This window comes from Sapajus apella, unplaced genomic scaffold (genome assembly GCF_009761245.1).
Source record: "Sapajus apella isolate SASKATOON/1434 unplaced genomic scaffold, GSC_monkey_1.0 scaffold119, whole genome shotgun sequence".
Taxonomy (NCBI): domain Eukaryota; kingdom Metazoa; phylum Chordata; class Mammalia; order Primates; family Cebidae; genus Sapajus; species Sapajus apella.
This window is the reverse complement of record NW_022437059.1, coordinates 2788516-2809862: the sequence shown is the minus strand read 5'-3', so window position 1 is coordinate 2809862 and position 21347 is coordinate 2788516. Positions and strand designations below refer to the sequence as shown.

The 21347-nt window shown below is 38.6% G+C and overlaps 1 protein-coding gene across 5 annotated transcripts in view; it reads left to right on the top strand.

Annotated features, from left to right (window-relative positions):
- AIM2 (absent in melanoma 2) overlaps nt 1-19565 on the top strand; it is a 26020-nt gene extending 6455 nt beyond the window's left edge. For 2 of the 5 annotated variants that reach the window (XM_032260769.1, XM_032260766.1), the window contains 5 exons: nt 8875-9156; nt 13642-13775; nt 15929-16348; nt 18433-18618; nt 19343-19565. In XM_032260769.1, coding sequence (XP_032116660.1) covers nt 8895-9156; nt 13642-13775; nt 15929-16348; nt 18433-18618; nt 19343-19369 — 1029 coding nt within the window. In that variant the 5' untranslated portion in view covers nt 8875-8894 and the 3' untranslated portion in view covers nt 19370-19565. Of the gene's footprint in view, nt 1-1784; nt 1857-8620; nt 9157-13429; nt 13464-13641; nt 13776-15928; nt 16349-18432; nt 18619-19342 lie in introns of those variants that run through there. The other 3 variants (XM_032260768.1, XM_032260767.1, XM_032260771.1) reach the window with 3 other exon arrangements.
- Nucleotides 19566-21347: the final 1782 nt, after the last annotated feature.

Below are 21347 nucleotides of genomic sequence, written 5' to 3'. Positions count from 1 at the left end.
AAAAAAAAAAAAAAAAAAAAAAAAAAAAAAAAAAAATACAATTGAATTGAAAAGTAGGAGTAGACCATAATGGTGGCTAAGAATGAGGACAGATTAAGAATTTAGGAAGAATAAATAAACCTCAGTGACAAGCAGTAATGTGCAAAATTAAAGGTGGAAGGTAAAGTGGTGACCCAAGTGTCTGAGGTTGGGGTGGGATAAAGGGGAAGTTGGAGCATTAGCACTGAGTGGGAATTCAGTTAATTGAGAGATGTCATTCTTTCCTCTCCACTGTGAATGCTTCTATGCCTAGTTTATTTTCTGCCATTCTTCAGACTGCATCTGTGTCTTTTACTTTTTCTTTGCCCCAAGCTAAAACCATAAACCCTGAACAATTCTGTTGGCAGAAGGGGCTTCTGTGTTTCCAGAGATAATCTCTGCCCTTTAAAGTGGAATAAAGATGAGATCCTGTGTCAGGGCAGGAGAGGAGAGTAAATTCACATGTGTGATTAATTCATCACTGGGTGTGATGGATCCAGTTCTATCCTACCATGTGCAGCCAGAATTGGCACCATTCATCTCATGTTCATTGCATGGCACATGGAGAGTATATGAGTGAATGAAGTTTCTGGTTCAACCAAGCTACTGTTCTCTGATCCTCCCTGTAATGGACAAGGCACACTTTCCCACCTCTCTTTCTTTACCTCGGCTATTTCCATCTTCTGCTGCTCGTTTCATCTGAGACAAACCATTCTCCAGGAAGTATTCATTGAAGATCCTCACTAGATTGACAATCCTCACTAGATTGACAATTTCTTTATTTTCTTTATTCCAGTTAACTTCAAGGATTCTTTTTACTCTGTGAATTTCCCGACATTATTTCACTCCAAAATTTTACTGCTACAAACACTGAAGTTCTCATCCTAAACTAGTTTTGGAGATTCTTACTGTAACCAGAGTAACTGCAGCCAATTCCCTGGTTCCCACACTGGGAGTCGAACCCCATGCCACCTAGGTGAGAACCAGGAGTCCTAACCACTAGGCCAGGACAGAAGCGAAGCAGTCGCAATTGGGACTTAGGCACTTGGCCCTCCTAACCCCAAGAACAGGGAAATGGGACTCCTTGGCTGTGCAGTGAGTTTTACAGCTTAAATAGAACTCGTGGACCCAAAGAGTGCGCAAAAGTGCAGTTTATTAGGCAGAGTGAAAGGACGGCTCCCACGCTTTCGTGGGAGGGGATGGCGAGGATTTCAGCCAGGTTGGGGCGGCTAGAGTTTTTTACCCTGAGCTATTCCCGCCCCATTCATGTTCTCATCCAATGAGAGGGGTTCTTTCAAACTTCCTCGGGATTGATTGATCTTTGGCTCTGTTACCGGATTGACTATTGTTTCATAACCCTGAGTCATAGAGCACCCACCTCCAAGAGCCAGAGGCAGCAAATTAGAAACAAAGGGCCCTACCCGGCCAGAGGCAGGAGAGTAGAAACAAAGGGCCTGCCGGGCGTGGTGGCTCACGCCTGTAATCCCAGCACTTTGGGAGGCCGAGGCGGGTGGATCACGAGGTCAAGAGACCGAGACCATCCTGGTCAACATGGTGAAACCCCGTCTCCACTAAAACTACAAAAAATTAGCAGGGCATGGTGGCGCGTGCCTGTAGTCCCAGCTACTCAGGAGGCTGAGGCAGGAGAATTGCCTGAACCCGGGAGGCGGAGGTTGCTGTGAGCCGAGATCGCGCCATTGCACTCCAGCCTGGGTAACAAGAGTGAAACCCCGTCCCCAAAAAAAAAAAAAAAAAAAAAAAACAAAGGGCCCTGGCGTGCCAGAGGCGGGAAAACCGGAGAATTCCTGCACTCAAAACAACGGCCCCAGCTGACCCTGGAAAGTCCCTTTAACACAGTTCCTCATTATCTCATATTAATATGAGCTACAATTTACACAGATGTACTCAGCAATAAGATCAAAATAAATTTAAATTTCTTAGTATTTCTTGCTTGACATGTTGACACTGAGGAGAGGAAGATATTTTATAGGTAATGATGAGGTGGTGTTTGAATTCAGAATTCTCTTTCTTATCAGATTTGAAGTTTGAGAATCTTTGGTCTGTGGGAAGAAACTCCTATACACTCAAATACGTGTTCCTATATTCTTCACATCTTTAAGATAACTGCTTATGGGTATCAAAGGTAAAATAAAAATAAGGAATAATGAACATTGAAAAAAGTAGAAAGTAGAAATGCTTACTACCTTGACCTTGCTTGTTCCTAGCTAATGGCAAATGCTGACTGCTCCTCAGGCTTATAAAGTCAAAAATTAATGAAATCATTTCACCTACTGATTCTAGTTTTGAGGTCATCAGCTGGCAAAGCAGAGAAGGGATGACTTTAGGAACAAAGCTCTGACTCCTTCAGGGGTTTGGAATATGGCAAGTTATTGCTTCTTAGTTTTACGGTAGCAATTTAAGTGCTGTGTGATTTTGTAATTGTAGGATATAGTGAGGTAGCCAGAATAAAAATATAACCATAGCCTAAATACTATATTTATCAATTAAAATATGGTTTAAAAAAAAGTAACTAATAACAGAAACACATTAAAATAAACTTCATGATTGATTCGGAATCAGCTTACTTTGGAAGTTCACGCAAACTCAATTACTTTGATAGAAATTAGGTCAGTTGATGCAATGGAACCAGTGAAAGTTGGATTATTTCCTCCAGGGATAGAAGTTTCTAAGTTCCTTTCCTGAATGCATTTTGACATAAAGCTCTTGGATGTTAAGAAACCTTCTCAACCTTTTTCTCTTCTGAAATTATTTTATAAGTAGAGTTGTTACTTGTCCACAATGCTTTGTTCTATTTCTGGAGAATTTATATTTCTCCAGGCTTGGAAATCTCTGCTAGAGACTATAGGGTGAAGAGATTGATTCTTCTCCCACTTAAGCAGTTTCAGCCCTTGATTAATCAAACCAAATGGATTCAATAGTGCCTAGAAAGCGGAGATTCCCGAGGGCTAAATTTTTAAAGAGGAAAGTCTAGAGAGTTGATTCAATGAATATTTATTCAACAGATGTTTATTGAATATCTTTTATGCGCCAGATAGTATTTTAGGAGGTAGCAGTGCAGCCGTGAAAACAAAGCCCTTGCCCATAAGGCATTTCCATTCCAATAGAGACTGACAGTTAAAAAAATAAACAGCAACATTGCACATAATGCAGTGTTAAGTAGAGAACTACAATGAAGAAAATAAAATAGCTTATGGTAATAGAGAGTAATGGGTCATCTGCTATTTGTGCCTGGGGAAGGTTGAGCTTAAAAGCGGACAATTGACCCAAAATCTATAAAGGAGCAAGTTTTGCAGGTATTGTAGGTTAAGAGTGACAAATGAGTTAGGCAAAAATTGCTAATATTGGAATTATAACAGGGTTAGATATTTTGAGGGGTGTACTTTCCAAATCACAGCAAATAACATCAATCTCTTTTTTAAAAAAAAAACCAAGCAGGGAATCATTCCACACTCTGAATGATAAGAAGGCAGTTAGCAAAAGAACAGAGAGCCTGTATCCAGAAGACTTGAGTTCAGGCCTTCGTATTGCCTTTCACTAGCTGTTTAGCCTCAGGAAAGTCATCCACCACAAATGCTTAATTTAATGTGTAATCATTGGGAGATGATAATAAATGGAAACTGGTGTGTGTTACTGACAGCATGCTGGGTACTTACACCTGAGGGTAGGAATTATCCCTATTCAGAGATAATTATATACTCCCTGAATATTTTGTTTCCTTTTCATCTTCAAGGTTCCAGATGAAAGCACTTTGTAAACTCTAAGGCCATATCCAGTGGTTAGCTATTGTATGGTATATGCTTCTCAAACTACAGTGTGTGCAGCCCTGGGATCATGAATCTACCAGATAGATCTGCATTTATTTTCTTTGTATATAAATTTCACCCTATAACAATCAGTGGAACAGATTAGAGAGCCCAGAAATAAGGCTGCACATCTACAACCATCTGATCTTTGACAAAAGCGAACAATGAAGAAAAGATTCCCTATTCAATAAATGGTGCTGAGATAACTGACTAGCCATATGCAGAAGGTTGAAACTAGACCCTTACCATACACCATCTACAAAAATCAACGCAAGATGAATTAAAGACTTAAATGTAAAACCCAAAACTATAAAAATATTGGGAGATAACCTACGCAATACCATTATGCACATAGAAACTGGCCAAGATTTTATGATGACACCAAAAGCAATTGCAACAAAAACAAAAATTGGCAAATGGGATGTAATTAAACTTAAGAGCTTCTGCACAGAAATAGAAACTATTAACAGAGTAATATTTATTATTTTTAAATATTAAAAACTATTCACAGAGTAATAACTATTAACAAACTACAGAATGGGAGAAAATATTTGCCAACCATGCTTCTGACAAAAGTCTAATATCCAGAATCTTAAGGAAGTTAAACAAATTTTAAAGCAAAAAACAACCCCATTAAAAAATGGGCAAAGAATATGAACAGACACTTTTAAAAAGAAGACATACATGCAGGCAACAAGCATTTGAAAAAGTGTTCAACATCACTAATCATTAGAGAAATGCAAATTAAAATCACAGTGAGATATTATATCATCTCATGCCTATCAAATGGCTATTATTAAAAAATACCAGAGACTAGCAAGGTTGGGTGAGAAGGGAACGCTTATACCCTGCTGGTGGGAGTGTAAATTAGTGCAGCCATTATAGAAGGCAGTGTAATGATTCCTCAAAGAACTAAAAACAGAATTATCATTCAGCCCAGCAATCTCATTATTGGATACATACCCAAAGAAATATAAATCACTCTGCCATAAAGACACATACATGCATATGTTCATTGCAGCAGTATTTACAATAGCAAAGACATGAAATTAACCTAAATGCCCATCAACGGTAGACTAGATAAAGGAAGTGTGGCACATATACACCTTGGAATACTGCGCAGCCATAAAAAGACAAGATCATATCCTTTGCAGCTACATGGATACAGCTGGAGACCATTATCCTTAGCAAACTAACAAAGATCAGAAAACCAAATACCACTTTGGTTCTCAATAAGCGGGAGCTAAATAACAAGAACTCACAGACACAATAAGTAGAACAACACACACTGGTACCTACTTGGAAGTAGAGGGTGGGAGGAGGGAGAGGATGAGACAAAAATACTTATTGGGTTCTATGCTTATTACCTGGGTGAGTAATCTGTACACCAAACCCCTGTGACATGAGTTTACCTATATAAGAAACCTGCATCTAACCTAAAATGAAAATCGAAAAGGAAATAAGTACATTTTACCCTATAACAAATACAAGCATTTTTTAAGTTAACAGATATTATGAAGTAAAATGCAAGTTTTTCATTTATAAGACAACATAACTTCAGAGAAAAAGCTAAGTCAATCTTATATAAAATGTGATTAAAATGTGATTGTTATTAGATAAGAGGGTTATAGGAAGGTTAGTTTCTTATGGACAAGTAGGAAAACAGGAATCATGCCAAGCTGATCATCACATTAGATATTCAACAAAGGTAGTGTCCTTCCTTGCTTTCATCAGTAGAGTGAGGGCATCTGGATGGCATTATTAGTACAAATTTTTTAAATGTATTCCTTATTTTGAAAATGGTCCTGATAATAGTTTTAATTTTCACTCATGAACTCTACATGTGTAAGTAGAGTTTCTCGAGCCCTTACCAGCATATAGGAAAAAAAATATAAGGCCATCAACAGTGATAGTGTGGAATTTATTAATGTTGACTCTACCGATGAGAGTATTCAACTTCCCTAAAATTCACAATCAGTTATTTTCAGCTCTAAACATCTTCCTTTGTTCTTTGGCTTATTTCTTCCACCATTTTGTTTGGGGTGTGTATGTGTCTGTGTGTGTGTGTGTGTGGGGGGTGCACGCATATGTATGTTTCCTACAAAGAAATTGAGAATGGCCAGGCGTGGTGGCTCACGCCCGTAATCCAAGCACTTTGGAGGCCAAGGCGGGTGAATCACCTGAGGTCAGGAGTTCCAGACCAGCCTGACCAACATGGTGAAACCCCCGTCTTTAAAAAGAAAAAAAAAAAAAAAAAGAACGAAAGAAATTGAGAATATGCATGCAACCAAATTTGACAAAGGTTTTTTTTTGGTTTTTTTTTTTTTTTTTTTTTTTTCCTGGCTTGTCCTTTTTATGTCTTATTTAAGAACAACCCCATCAATAAGTGGGTGAAGGATATGAACAGCCACTTCTGAAAAGAAGACATTTATGCAGCCAACAAACATGAGAAAAAGCTCATCATCACTGGTCATTAGAGAAATACAAAGCAAAACCACAATGAGATAACAGCTCATGCCAGTTAGAATGGCGATCATTAAAAAGTCAGGAAACAACAGATGCTGGAGGGGATGTGGAGAAATAGGAATGCTTTTACACCTTTGGTGGGAATGTAAACTAGTTCAATCCTGTGGAGCACAGTGGGCGATTCCTCAAGGATCCAGAACCAGAAATCCCATTTGACCCAGCAATCCCATTTCTGGGTATATACTCAAAGGTTTATAAATCATTCTCCTATAAAGATACATGCACATGTATATTTATTGCAGCACTATTCACCATAGCAAAGACTTGGAACCAACCCAAATGCCCATCAACGATAGACTGGATAAAGAAAATGTGGCACATGTATACCATGGAATACTATGCAGCCATAAAAAGGAATGAGTTCATGTACTGCAGGGACATGGATGGAGCTGGAAACCATCACTCTCAGCAAACTGACACAAGAACAGAAAACCAAACACCGCATGTTCTCACTCATAATTGGGAGCTGAACAATGAGAACACAGGGACACAAGGAGGGCAACATCACACACTGGGGTCTGTCAGGGGGTGGGGGGCTAGGGGAGGGAGAGCATTAGGAGAAATACCTAATGTAGATGACGGGTTGATGGCGTACAGCAAACCATCATGGCACATGTATAACTATGTAACAAACCTGCACGTAAAGTATAAGAAAAAAATTTTAAAAACCTCCTTCTACTTCAATGTATGGAGAAATTCTGTGTTTTATTCAATACCATTACTAGTCTATATAGATAATTAATCCAGCCAGATATATATTTTGTGTATGATGTAAGATAAAGACTCAGGATATCATCACCCATATATTGTCATTTGCCTGAACTCTTTTTATAGTTGTCCTTGTGATTTTTAATGCCACTTTCATTATATACCATGTTTTAATTTACATGTAGTTCTATTTCCACACTCTATTAGTTGATTTTTCTCTGTGCCACTACCATACTGATTTAATTATTATACGTGTGTAGTACGTATTGATATCTAGTAGTAGGGATAGTACATCCTAAAAAACATATTTAACTTGTTTTGCACGTTTTTGTCTTTAATTTTTTCATTTAGGTTTTGGGATTATCCTGATAACTTCTATGAAAATCCCTTTGAGATTTTGCATGGGAGTTTATAGATGAATTCGACAATATTGCTCTCTTCATTTTATCAAATCTTCCCATTTAAAATATCACATATACCCACTTAATTAGGTCTTTTAAATCTCTCGATAAAGTTTTATAAGCTTCCCTTTAAAACTCTTAAATATATTGTATTAGATGTTCTATGTGCTTTGTCGTTTTCTTGCTATTGGAAATTACTTTTTTATGTAATATTTTTCTCTCTTGGAGTGGTGCTAGAATAAAGGAATGTATTTCTGCGTATTAATCTTACAGTTAGAAACATTGTTGAATCATTATTTATAATGTTTTATTATTTTGGATACTATACATAAACAATCATATTACTACAACATGATTCTGGCAAGAAGATATAAAAATAGATCAATGGCAGAACAAAGAATCCAGAAATAGACCCACTCATATTTGGACAACTGATTTTTACAAAGATCCAAAAAAAAAAAAAAAAAAAAAAGGCTTTAAAGAAAGAACAGTCTTTTTAACATATGGTTCTGGGAAAATTTATATTCATACAAAAAAATAAATGAACTTTGAATCATCCCTCACTACATATACAAAATAACTCAAAACAGTACACACACCCAAATGTAAAATATCAAACCATAAAATTTTTAGAGAATGTAAAATCTTCTAATCTTGACATTGGAAAAGATTTCTTAAATATGACACTGAAAGCACAATCCATGAAAGAAAAAATTGGTTAATTGCACTTGATCAGGTATATGTATATGCCAAAATTTATCAAAGTGTGTACTTCCAATATATGCACTGTGTTGTATGTCAGTTATGCCTCGATAAATCCGTTTTTAAAAAAACAGGAAAATGTATTGTTTTCTTTTTTTTTTTTTTTTTTTTTTTTTTTTTTTGAGATGGAGTTTCACTCTTACTGCCCAAGCTGGAGTGCAATGGTGCAATCTTGGCTCATAACAACCTCCGCCTCCTGGGTTCAAGCGACTTTCCTGCCTCAGCCTCCAGAGTAGTTGGGATTACAGGTGTCCGCCACCACACCCGGCTAATTTTTGTATTTATAGTAGAGATGCGGTTTTGCCATATTGGCCAGGCTGGTCTCAAACTCCTGACCTCAGGTGATCTGCCCATCTCAAAGTTCTGGGATTACAGGCATGAGCTACTGTGCCCAGCTGATACATCTTGTTTTCTAAGAATTCCAGAGGTGTTATATACTTTCTGAAAATGTCTTTCCTGAGAATAGTGACCACCTTGCTTAAGAAGTTCTTACCTATGTTCCACCCAAACCTCTTTTACTACTGTAAACATTTTGTTTATTTTTCTTTAAAAAATAGTAACAGCTCACCTTGCTTTATTCTGAACGTAGAATCACTTTTGGTGGTGTAATCTTCTATGTTTTGGAATCCATACAGGTGGATCCTGAAGTTCTTAGATGGAGAGTAAATATAAGGAGATACTCCTGCTAACGGGCCTGGAGAACATCACCGATGAAGAACTGGATAGGTTTAAGTTCTTTCTTCCAGATGAGTTTAATATTGCTACAGGCAAACTACATACTGCAAATAGACCACAACTAGCTAACTTGATGATTCAAAATGCTGGTGTGGTGTCTGCAGTGACGAAGACCATTCATATTTTTCAGAAGTTGAATTACATGCTTTTGGCAGAACGTCTTCAAGAAGAGAAGGAGAAAGGTAAAGTGGGACTCCTGCGCTGCCCAGTCCCTTTCTTTGCCAAGCCTGGGTCTTTCCTTTTACGGCATCCCTGGGACATGGCCCCCAGTGCATGTTTGTTGGAATTTGTTTGCTAACGTAGTGCATTTGTCTCTTTGCCTCCTTTTACTGAGAATCACTTCTAGGAAGTGCTTGTTACAAATTCCACAAATCCATTCCATCTTCTGTTGGCATCTCTTGTTCCAGCCCTTAGGGTTACCATTTCCATTTATCATCTTTTCTCTTTGCCTATCTTTGTCTCTAGTTCAACTGTAGTGAACTTGGATGTAGGATTTCAAAGTTAACATCCCCCAACTCCATTTACACAGTATATAATGTGCTCACATTTTACTGAAGTCTTGAAAATATAAATAAATTATTGCATTGGAAAAGTGTAAACCAGGATATTGAGCACCTTTTCTCCTTCACATAGTCTGTCTATTCCTCTCCTGTCCCCAGCTTTCTGAGGTCCCAGACTATCCTTCTTCAGGGGACAATCTCCTCCTTCTATTAGGGGATTCTCTCTCCTCTCTATCTCCAGTACAGGTGGCACTATAAATTACCCACAACACAAAGGTTTTTTTACATTATTCAATAAATCACTCATTGTCTCCATCTACATTTAGTTTAAATCTCGTTTAAATTTCTGATTTTGTTTCATAAGAAAATTGATATGTACCGGCTTTATGTCTGAAGAACAAAAGAGAGCTAACCAAAGAGCATATCATCCAAGGACTCTCCCCAGTGAGTCTCTCCAAATGCCACAGTTTTAGGATTCAAAGTACAACTGTAGGCCGGGCACGGTGGCTCACGCCTATAATCCCAGCACTTTGGGAGGCCGAGGCGGGTGGATCACAAGGTCAAGAGGTCGAGACCATCCTGGCCAACATGGTGAAACCTCGTCTCTACTAAAAATACAGAAATTAGCTGGGCATGGCGGCGTAGTCCCAGTTGCTTGCGAGGCTGAGGCAGGAGAATTGCTTGAACCCAGGAGGTGGAGGTTGTGGTGAGCCGAGATCGCGCCACTGCACTCCAGCCTGGGTAACAAGAACGAAACTCTTGTCTCAAAAAAAAAAAGTACAACTGTAACAGCAAAAATTACAACAGCTTTAATAGCATTTGTGAGTGTATAACACGGATGACATCACTTCTCAAACATGACTTATAGGAAGGCTAAATGAAGCCATGTAAGTGATACTATGTATGTTCATAATTCTATACAGATATAAACTGTTAGGTAGTATCTAAGGCACGGAAGAGAAAGTGTTACACATTGTATTTTCCCAGGCTATAGGGAGTTAGAAGGTGTAGTTCTCAGAGATGGCCCCTAGATGGCAGTAACTACACGTGGTACTTTGAAGTAACCAACTGCTCTTTTTCTTGTCTGGGATGAGACAAGAATCTAGGCATATTGGCAAACATAGGCTGAGAAATTTAGAAATATCTTTTATTTTGGCATTAAATCAAGAATTAATTCTTCTCTTTGACCAGGATAGCACAAAGTTTCACCTTCTAAAATCTTCCTGCCATTTTGTTGTTCTAATGATTCTGGGATTTTGTTATTCTGATTAGATAAAAAAAGATCCAATTGGGACTAGCTTGGAAACTCAGGAGTAGATCATCCAAGGACTCTCCCAAATGAGTCTTCACATGTAACAGTTGCAGGATTCAAAGTATGCTTTTTGGACAGGCACGAGTGGCTCACGCCTGTAATCCCAGCAGTTTGGGAGGCTGAGGTGGGCAGATCACTTGAGGTCAGGAGTTCAAAACCAGCCTGGCCAACATGGTGAAACTTCATCTCTAATAAAAATACAAAACGTAGCCAGGAGTGGTGGCAGGCGTTTGTAATCCCAGCTACTCGGGAGGCTGAGGCAGGAGAATCACTTGAACCTGGGACGCGGAGGTTGCAGTGAGCTGAGATCACGCCTCTGCACTCCTGCCTGGGCAACAGCAGTGACATCCTGTCTCAAACAACCACAAAACACAAAGTATGCTTCTTGTATGCTTTACAAGAAGGCAATTAAGTTCCGTCATAGCTAAAATTCCATCCACAGACATTCTTAGGCCTCCTTTGAATGTAGGAAATTTTTGTGTGTCTATGCTACTTCTATTATTATAGGAAAACAATTTGTTTTGTTTTTTGAACAGTTAATCTTTTATTCTTGGTTAAGTGATCCCTCTCCATAGCCATTGCATGTCTGCATGTAGAGTGCTATATGCTATTCTACTCACGACCTCACCTCATAGAAGGTAGAAGATACCTGGAGAATCTTTAATGAAGACAGAGGCAATAATCAGTAGACAAGAGAAGCTTTTGTAGGAAGCAAAATGAGAAAATATAAGGACAGGTAAGCCTAGAGAAAGGAAGCTAAGAGAAAATATGATCAAAGTCTACAAAAGTCCTGTAAGATTAAAATAAAATGCTCAAAATGATACATGAAATAATAAATAACAATGTGCACCCTGATTATTAAGGCAAATGAGAGATTTATAGTGAGCAGACAAGCTTATTCACAAATATTGCTTTGGTACCACTGTGTGCGAGATGAAATATGGCTGATGTGATGCGACAGAATGGTAGGTGGATTCCCTTGACCTCCCGTGACTCTGTTTTCTCTCGTATGCTGTCAACAAAGAAGGCAGACTTTATCTGCATACCTTTCTGAAACCAGTTTCATGGAACTTACCTACCATTGGAAGGTTAGTTTAACTTCTTTCTAGAGCAGAGATCCTGCTACAAAATCCCAGTCAGTCAACCACTTTCTGCTCTTTGAAAGGTACTGACAGAGTACCTACGACCTCATAAGACAGTTCATTCTACTCTTAGCTCTAATAATGAAATCGTTTCTCTTTTTACTACAGTCAAAGTGATTACCTTGTTATTTCAGCCCAGAATTGCTCAAATTCTATCACAAATGACATCTGAGAATTTTTCCGTCCCTCTTCTGCCCGAGAGTGCCTTAAGTCACCAAACATGGCCATCTTATTACATGGTCTTTTTAAAAATCACGACTAGGAATTGGCTTTCAAAATAACATATAACCTGACCATAGACCTGGAGGAGCCCAGCCAGATTATACAACTGCATTTTGTAGGCATTAGTGAGGAACCAACATGCCACCCATCCACCCATTTCTTCATCCATTCAGTAAACATCTATTGAATTGCTAATAGGTGCAAGGAATACTTTTAGGTCCTTATGAGAAAACAAGGAGTTAAAAACAAATCCAGATTTTGTACAGCTTTTACTCTAAAGGGAAGGTAGACATTTTTCTTACAAAGCAAATGAATGCATGCAATGAACTGAGAAAAATGCCCTGATGGAAAGGAAGATGGTCCTTTAGCAGTATGTGTCAAAGAAGTATTAACATAAGCCAGGAGTTAGAGTGGGTGTTGGTCAAAAGCAGGTTCCGCAGGGAAGTGACCCTTGAGCTAAGCTCTGAAAAATCCATAGCAGTTAAAGGTACCTTCAGTCAGAGGCAACACTGGGTGAAAATCCCCATAAGCGAGTGTTGACCTGCCTGAGGACTGATAGAAGGCCAGTATGGCTGGAGTACAGAGAATCTTCAGAGGGCAGGATGCGGTCCCCTTGACACAGCAGTGCAAAGCCTTGTAGAACATAATTAGAAATCTGCCTTTGTTTCATAGCGGCAGTTTATTCATTTTCGCTACTATATGAGATTTCATTTAACTTATAATTACATATACACATAAACTCAAATACATATATATAGAGAGAATTGGTCTATTTTTGATTGTTATTTTAGTCATTTGAGGCCATTATGAATAATGCTGCTATGAATATTTATGCACATTATAAGCATTATGTACTTATCTTTGTATGTATGTATTTTTGTGTGTGTTTCTCTTGACTGTACACCTGTGAATGGAATTACTGGATGTTAAGGTAAGTAGATACTGAATTTTAATAGTGTCCCAAACCATCTTCCAATGTGTTATACAATTTAAGCCTACTGCTTCGTAGTTTCTTTTGTTTCTTTATTTTTTTATTTTATTTTTTTTAGACAGACAGGGTCTCACTATGTCATCCAAGCTGGAGTGCAGTGGCGCAATCACAGCTCGCTGCAGCCTTGAACTCCTGGGCTCAAGTTATCCTCCTGCCTCAGCCTCCCAAGTAGCTGCGACTAAAGACATGTGCCATCGCACCTGGCTAATTTTGAAAACATTTTCTGTAAATATGGGGTCTCCCTATGTTGACCAAGCTGGTCTCAAACTCCTGGCCTCAAGCTATCCTCCAGCCTTGGCCTCCCAACGTGCTGAGATTACAGGTGTCTATGTCATGTTGTTTCTTTATTTTTAAAATAAGATTTATTTTTTTTTAGAAAAGTTAGCTGTTCTTGAAGATATCTTAATATGGTTTTAATATTTATTTCTGGTGACATTTGAAAATGTGCACTGCTCATATGTGTATATGCTTATTGGCCATGTCTTTTGTTTTTTAATCAGTTGATAAGAAATACAAATCGGTAACAAAACCAAAGCCACTAAGTCAAGCTGAAATGAGTCCTGCTGCATCCGCAGCCATCAGAAATGATGTCACAAAGCAACGTGCTGCACCAAAAGTCTCTGCCCATATTCAGGTAGGAGGAGGCGAGTGGAGTGGCCTTTGTCCTTGTAAGAGCGTCTCTAGTCACTGTCACTGTCATTTCCCACATGGTCCTCTGTTCTTTATCTCACAGCATGCAAATAAGGGAAGCAAGGCCACAGTATGAAAAGTGATCCTAGTCACAAAAAGAAGAACTACCTCTGATTTATCAGATTAAACACCTGTTGAGCTTCTAATCTCTGCCAGGCCCTGGACACATTAACACTCAGTTATGGTGTTAAGAAGAAAACTCTGAGACAGACAGTTGTCTACAGGAAGTCTATTCTAGGTCACTTTCAGAATTAATATCTGTGAGGAAGTGAAAGGAGTAGAAGAGGAAGAATGTCGAGAACAATCTATTTGCAGTAGAGGCCTTGGCCTATCTGACCCGGAGCTCGGGAGCTGAGGATGCCTTTCATGGCTCCCATGATTTGGGGGAGTCTGTGGTTTGCACAGGCCCAGGTTCCGGGTCACATCAGAGATCCAATTCAGAGACTCTTACACTCTGCCTGCCATGCCTCTGTTTGTTTCCCCTGTATTTCCCCTTGGTTTTTGACAACAAATTGCTTTTTAAAAGTAATGTAAAAAAGTCCTCAATACAGCTGCATGGACAAGGTGAGGCGGCCCCATTTAGGTGACAGAGTAGTGCCTAGAGAGTCTTGTTCTTGGTGAGAATGAGAGAGCAGCAGGCAACATCCGAGTCTCAGCACAGAATCAACCACACAAGCAATTTCATTTCCTATGAAGCAGGTATTACTTCATTTTACAGCTGTATGAGCTACAGAAACTATGTACTTCATCTCTTTGTCTAGAGTAGCCATTTCCTCTGCGTCTGGCCCAGAAACATCTCGATTTTTCAGGAAAACAAGTATAAATGCTGTGATTCCGTCATCAGTAATGAAAATATGCATTATTTAGTCTGCAAGACCCAGCTAAAGATACATGAACCAAACAGAAGGACTTTTGTAGTGGACCTCAGTGAAGCTGACCATTCCCTGCCTTACTCACCCTAGCTCCACTGGCCCAAGCTTCAGGTCACCTCAGAGACACCCTTCAGAAACTCCTACACTTGGCTTTTTAGGCCTCTGTTTGTTTTCCCCTATATTTCCCTCTGGTTCTAGATGGCAAGTTGCTTTTAAAAAGTAGGATTTTCCCCCAAAACAAACCAAAACAAGGTATCTTATCTCTGTTAATTCAGAAAAATAAAACAAAACACAGAGAAGAAAATAAAATTACCTATAATTGTATCATCTAGGAAAAAACTATATTGATGTTGGTAAATATCTCTCCAGTGTGTTTGTTTATGTGCTTTAACTGCTTACTTATCCTTTATCTTTTTAGGGCCTTTTCCTTTATTGAATCAGTTATAAGTTTATCATATTATTTCTCTAAAGCATTTTTAATATTTGCATAGCAATCTATATGTGACTATACCATATCTTATTTAACCAAATCTATTTTTTAGGTATTTAAATTGTTTTTTTATAATTTCAAATAATAAGATGTATTTTTTAAATGTAAACCTTAGTTTATAATTCATTATTTCTAAGGGTAAATCCATACACGTGGTATTGATTCTCCTTTTAAATTTCTCCTTTAACTCACTGGTAAGACCTCTGGCCTAGGTCTCCCCACCTTAACTTATATTAAATATAATCTGCATTTTTTTACGTACAGCGGCTTCCTAGGAATTTGGGGAGTCCTGTGCAGGTCACTGAGCTCCCTCACTTTTATAGCAGAATAAAATGAACATTTTGAACAGAGAAACAAGGACGCATTATGCCCTAATGGAATTGATAGAAGATGGATTCCGATTATCAGATTTACCCCATGCCTTAGCAATATTTCAGAGATCTGATGAGCTCTTTATATATAGCAATTGGCAAAGCAAGAATTTGTTTCAGGGAATCCTACCTCCAAAACCTGTTACACCGTCTTAGCTGAACACAGGAGCTGAAATCTTCCGTCCGCACTCTCCGTTGTATCCAGGTCGTTCTAGGCCCCGGATCTCTTCCTGACCCCTCTATATCGCTTCCCTTGATTCTACCTATCTTCAGCTGGCTTCCTGAGGTTTAGCACTGTGAGTGAAGGTCCTCTCAATAGTACCTTTTAGACTCACAGCTGATACCTTTCTTCTCTTGTCTTCAGCCTGAGCAGAAACAGATGGTGATCCAGCAGGAATCTATCAGAGAAGGGTTTCAGAAAGACCGTTTGCCAGTTATGGTACTGAAAGCAACGAAGCCCTTCACGTTTGAGACCCAAGAAGGCAAGCAAGAGATGTTTCATGCTACAGTGGCTACAGAGAAGGAATTCTTCTTTGTAAAAGTTTTTAATACACTGCTAAAAGATAAATTCATTCCAAAGAGAATAATTATAATATCGAGATATTATCGGCACAGTGGCTTCTTAGAAGTAACTAGTGCCTCACGTGTGTTAGATGCTGAATCTGACCAAAAGGTCAATGTCCCACCAAACATCATCAGAAAAGCTGGGGAAACTCCAAAGATCAGCACGCTTCAAACTCAGCCCCTTGGAACAATTGTGAATGGGTTGTTTGTAGTCCAGAAGGTATGTTTTCATATCTAATTTCATGTTGATTAGTAATAATATTTCTCATCTGATCTTACGGCGACTTTAGAAATGGTTTTAATATCTTTCTATATAGACAAAAAAATACAAAGTTCTAAAGAGCTGCAGAGTTAACATGCCAAAATTCATACAAAAACTCAAAAATGGTTTTTATTGTCAAAAATCTGTTTCAACTTATTCTTATCCCAGTAGCCTCTGAAAAAAGGAACTAGTTCATTCACATAATTTTTATCTCTGTGTTATTTATTTATTTTTTTTAAAGAGACAGGGTTTCACCATGTTGGTCAAGCCGGCCTTGAACTCCTGACCTCAGGTGATCTGCCCACCTCAGCCTCCCAATGTGTGTTATTTTTATACTTTGTACATATCATCTTTAAGTGACTGTTATGAATGCGATATAAGTGTAGTTGAGTAACAAACCAGATTAATCGACCTGAAAAACCAATATGTAAGGCAGGATTAAAGAACTGTGATTAAATGAAGAAAACAGAAGAAAGAGTTAGCTTGAGAAGACTTATTAGAAGTGAGAAATTTAAAGTATCATGACTCTGAGCCTCAGGGAAATAGCCTTGTGGGATGACTTTTTCTGATCTAGGACAGAACCTAAAGAACCACAGAGAGGGAACCTGCTGACCCTACATTCAGAGCCTCAGAGCAACCTCTGCTGCCCTGGGTTAGTTTCAGAAGGAATTTATAGGAAGACTCTCCAATCCTCTTGGAAAATACAAGTGTAAAATGACCTTGGATAGCAAGGTCATGTTCTTTATCCCAGTTTTCAGCTTTCAATCTGGCCAGCTATCCACCAATATATATTGATTTCATCCATAAAATTAAACCTAAAATACTATCAATCTCCTAAATAACTAACATTCTGTTCCCTTTTGCTCTTAGACTTGATTGTGAATTACTTCTTGTCTTTGACTACTTACTAGACTCCCGACTGGGTCTTGCATCATTACCTCATGTCTTTCCTGGACTTGTTGTTTTAAATTGCTCTCTTCAGGGTGGCTCATCCCTGTAATCCTAGCACTTTGGGAAGCTGAGGCAGGTGGATCATCTGAGGTTAGGAGCTCAAGATCGGCCTGGCCAATATAGTGAAACTCTGTCTCTAGTGAAAATAGAAAAATTAGCCAGACACAGTGGCAGCTACTTGGGAGGCTGAGGCAGAAGAATCGCTTAAGCCCGGGGGATGAAGGTTGCAGTGCGCCAAGATCGCACCACTGCACTCCAACCTGGGTGAAAGAACACAATTCCATCTCAAAAAATAAAAAATAAATAAATAAACAGCTTTCTTCCAACCTTAGGGTCTTCTTTCTTTTCCCTGATTAACCTGGCTACTGGCCCTGGAGAATCTCCATCTTCTCTATCCAGCAGTTGTTGCTGCTATGCGCCATCCCAGGCTCTTCCTAAAGGAAGGAACTTGGGACCAGAAGGATGGACATAGGAGACATGTTCTAAGTAAGGCACATCTGCCTCCTCTATGTGAACCTGCTAACATCTATTAGATTTATACCTGCTAGTTTCAAAGCAGAATCTTTTTCTTCAAGTTGACCCTTGAACAATGTAGGAATTAGGGCTGCTGAGCCCTAGCAGCTGAAAATCTGCATATAGTTTTCGACTCCCCAAAAACTTAATTACTGATAGCCTATTCTTGACCAGAAGCCTTACAGATAACATAAACAGTCAACACATATTTTTTGTTACTTATAGTATGTACTATATTCTTAACAAGTAAGCTAGAGAAAAAAATGTTATTAAGTATAAAAAAGAGAAAATATATTGACTATTCATTAAGTAGAATATCATAAAGGTCTTCATCCTCATTGACTTTATGTTAAGTAGGCTGAGGAGGAAGGAGGAAGAGGAGGGGTTGGTCTTGCTGTCTTGGGTGGCAGAGACAGAAGAAAATTTCCATATAAATGGATCTACGCAGCTAAAACCTGTGTTGTTCAAGGATCAACTGTATTTCTTTTTGGATCCTTCTTCTGGCATGTCTGATGTGTGACTGATGTGACATTCTTTAATCAGATTATCAGAGGTTGGGTGTTGTTTTTCTTCTGCAGGTAACAGAAAAGAAGAAAGGTATATTAAACCTAAGGGACAACACTGGGAATATGGAAGTATTGGTGGCTGGAAACCAGGACACAATAAAATGTGAGGAAGGAGATAAGCTTCGACTTACGTTCTTCACGCTGTCAAAAAATGGAGAAAAACTACAGCTGACATCTGGAGTCCATAGCACCATAAAGGTGGGAACTGCATGGAGCAAAGTCAACTCTCCAAGGGGATGATATTTTATGTTTTCTATCAGAAAGCTGGACTGGAGCCACTGGAATAGAAGACATTGATATTTACTACACGAGCATCTCACAGAACTGAGGAACCTCCCTCTTAGGGGACACGTATTCTAGATACACAGTTAAGAGAACATGGGCTTTTCGAGACAGAGACACATACTGTTGTGCACACAGAGCCCAACAAAAGAGCTCCTCAGTAACACTAAAAGTTTAAAGCAGAGAGCTTGCCTAGAGTTGGAAAAGTCATTCTGACTTTTTCAAATGTCTTTTAAAGTAGACAGACCAGAAATACTTTAAGAATGCAATTCCCTAGCCAGTCCCACCATGCCTGCACCTACCATAGTCCAGGGCAGTTGAGTCCACGTGAACCCCGACCTCTGACCTTCCACCACACCCTCCTACCCATCTCCTGCCACTACTTGGTGCTCTTCCCCAGGTCTGTGTCAGGTGCACTGCCTGCTGTCTCTCCCTGTAAGAGTGGAGGCTGAGAGTGTATTTCTCAGGTCAGATATTCACTTCAGGAATATGATCCAAGATGGATCAATGTATTAGAAGGGTGGGAACAAAATAATTTCATGAGAAGATGGTGTACACTTCAGAAGGCCCTAGTGACTACAAACAGAGGAGGGGTAACTGGTCGATTGCATCTCAGATTGCATGTTTTTTTCTCCATCAGGTTATTAAGAACCAAAAAAAAAAATAGAGAAAGGAAAAGGACCAATTCAAACCAACCGGGAAGAATACGTGATACAGCCTGTTCCATCAGATTGCAAGTTACCCGAGTGTGGCAGTTCACAGGCTCCTCTCCACCAAGTTAGGATAGGATAATTGCTGGATAAACAAATTCAAAATATCAACAGATGATTACAATAAACGTCTGTTTCTCATTCATTACAGTCTCACTGTCTTGTTTAGTTTGTCAATCCCTTGTTTCAAGCAAAAATACTTTATCAATGTATTATATGTAAATACAAATTAAAAGGAAATTATATGACAATAATTGTACAAAATACAAGAGGGAAGAATTAGGAGTATACTGTTGGAAGATCCTTGTACAACATGTGAGGCAGTGCAGTATTATTTAAAAGTAGATACTACATAACTAAAGATGTATATCTTTGTCCCATAGGGCAGCGATTTGGAAATATTTTAAAAGGTATATAAGACAATTTTGTGTTATTGGAGAAAGACGTAAAGCCCAATGGAAAACTAGAGAGCCAAAACTAGGCTTGCACATTTACAGTCTGTTCATTTTCTATAAAAGTACAAACACAGTTGAATGGAGAAAAGACTCAAAAAAGTGCAAGAACAATTAGATATTTATGCTTAAAAAAATGAATCTGAGCCATTCCTCACTCTTTATACAAAAATAAACTCCAAATGGATCACTGGCTTTCATAAACAAACACTTAAAACCACAAAACTTCTAGTGGAAAACAGGGGAGAAAAATCCGTGTGACCTTGGTTTAAGCAAATATTTTTTAGATACCATGCCAAAAGCACAATCTACACAACATAAATGCTTAATAATTTGAACTTCATCAAAATGAAGAACTTCTGTTTTTCAAAAGGTACCATTAAGAGCATTGAAAGGCAAACCATAGACTGGGGCTTAATATTTATTAGTCACATAGCTGCTGAAGAAACTGCATCCAGGCCGGGTACAGTGGCTTACACCCATAATCCCAGCAGGGAGGGATTGGGAGGCCGAGGTGGGTGGGTCACCTGAGGTCAGGAGTTCAAGACCACCCTGGCCAACATGGTGAAACTTCATCTCTACTAACAGTACAAAAATTAGTTTGGTGTGGTGGCAGGTGCCTGTAATCCCAGCAACTCGGGAGGCTGAGGCAGAAAAATCACTTGAACCCGGGAGGCAAAGGTTGCATGCAGTGAGCTGAGATCGCATCATTGCACCCCAGCCTGAGTGACAGAGTAAGCCTCTGTCAAAAAAAAAAAAAAAAAAAAAAAAAAGACCCTGTATCCAGAATTTATAAAGAGCACTCAAAATCCAATAATTAGAAAACAACTAACGAAATGTTTAAAATTGACAAAAAGATGATACATGGATGTCAAATAAGCACATAAAAATACACTCAACATAATTCATCTTTAAGGAAATGCAAACCAAAACTACAGTGAGGTACCACTATACATTTATTAGAACAGCTAAAATTAAGATACATTGGCCAAATCAAGTGCTGACAAAGATTTGGAAAAATTGAAACTGTCATGCATTGCTGGTGGGAATGTCAAATGATAGAACTTTTATGCAAAAGAGTTTGTCCATTTTAAAAAACTTAATATATATCTACAATGCTATGGCCTGAGGAGGATACAGAACAACTGAAACCCTTACTTATTGCTGGTGGGAATGAAAAGCCTTAAAGTCACTTTAGAAAAGAGTTTGGCAATTTCGTATAAATTTAAACATATGCTTACTACATGATACAGCAAACTTGCTCTAAGTATTTTTATCCACTTGAAATAATTATGTATGTTCACACAAAAATCTGCATGTAAATATTCATGAAAGCTTATTTGTAATTATGCAAAGCTGTAAAAAATTATCTCACCTGAAAAATGAATAAACTTTGGTAGATCCACATAATCGAATTGTACTTAGCAATAAAAAGGAATAAATTACTGATACACACATCTACGTGGATAGATCTTTATTGTAC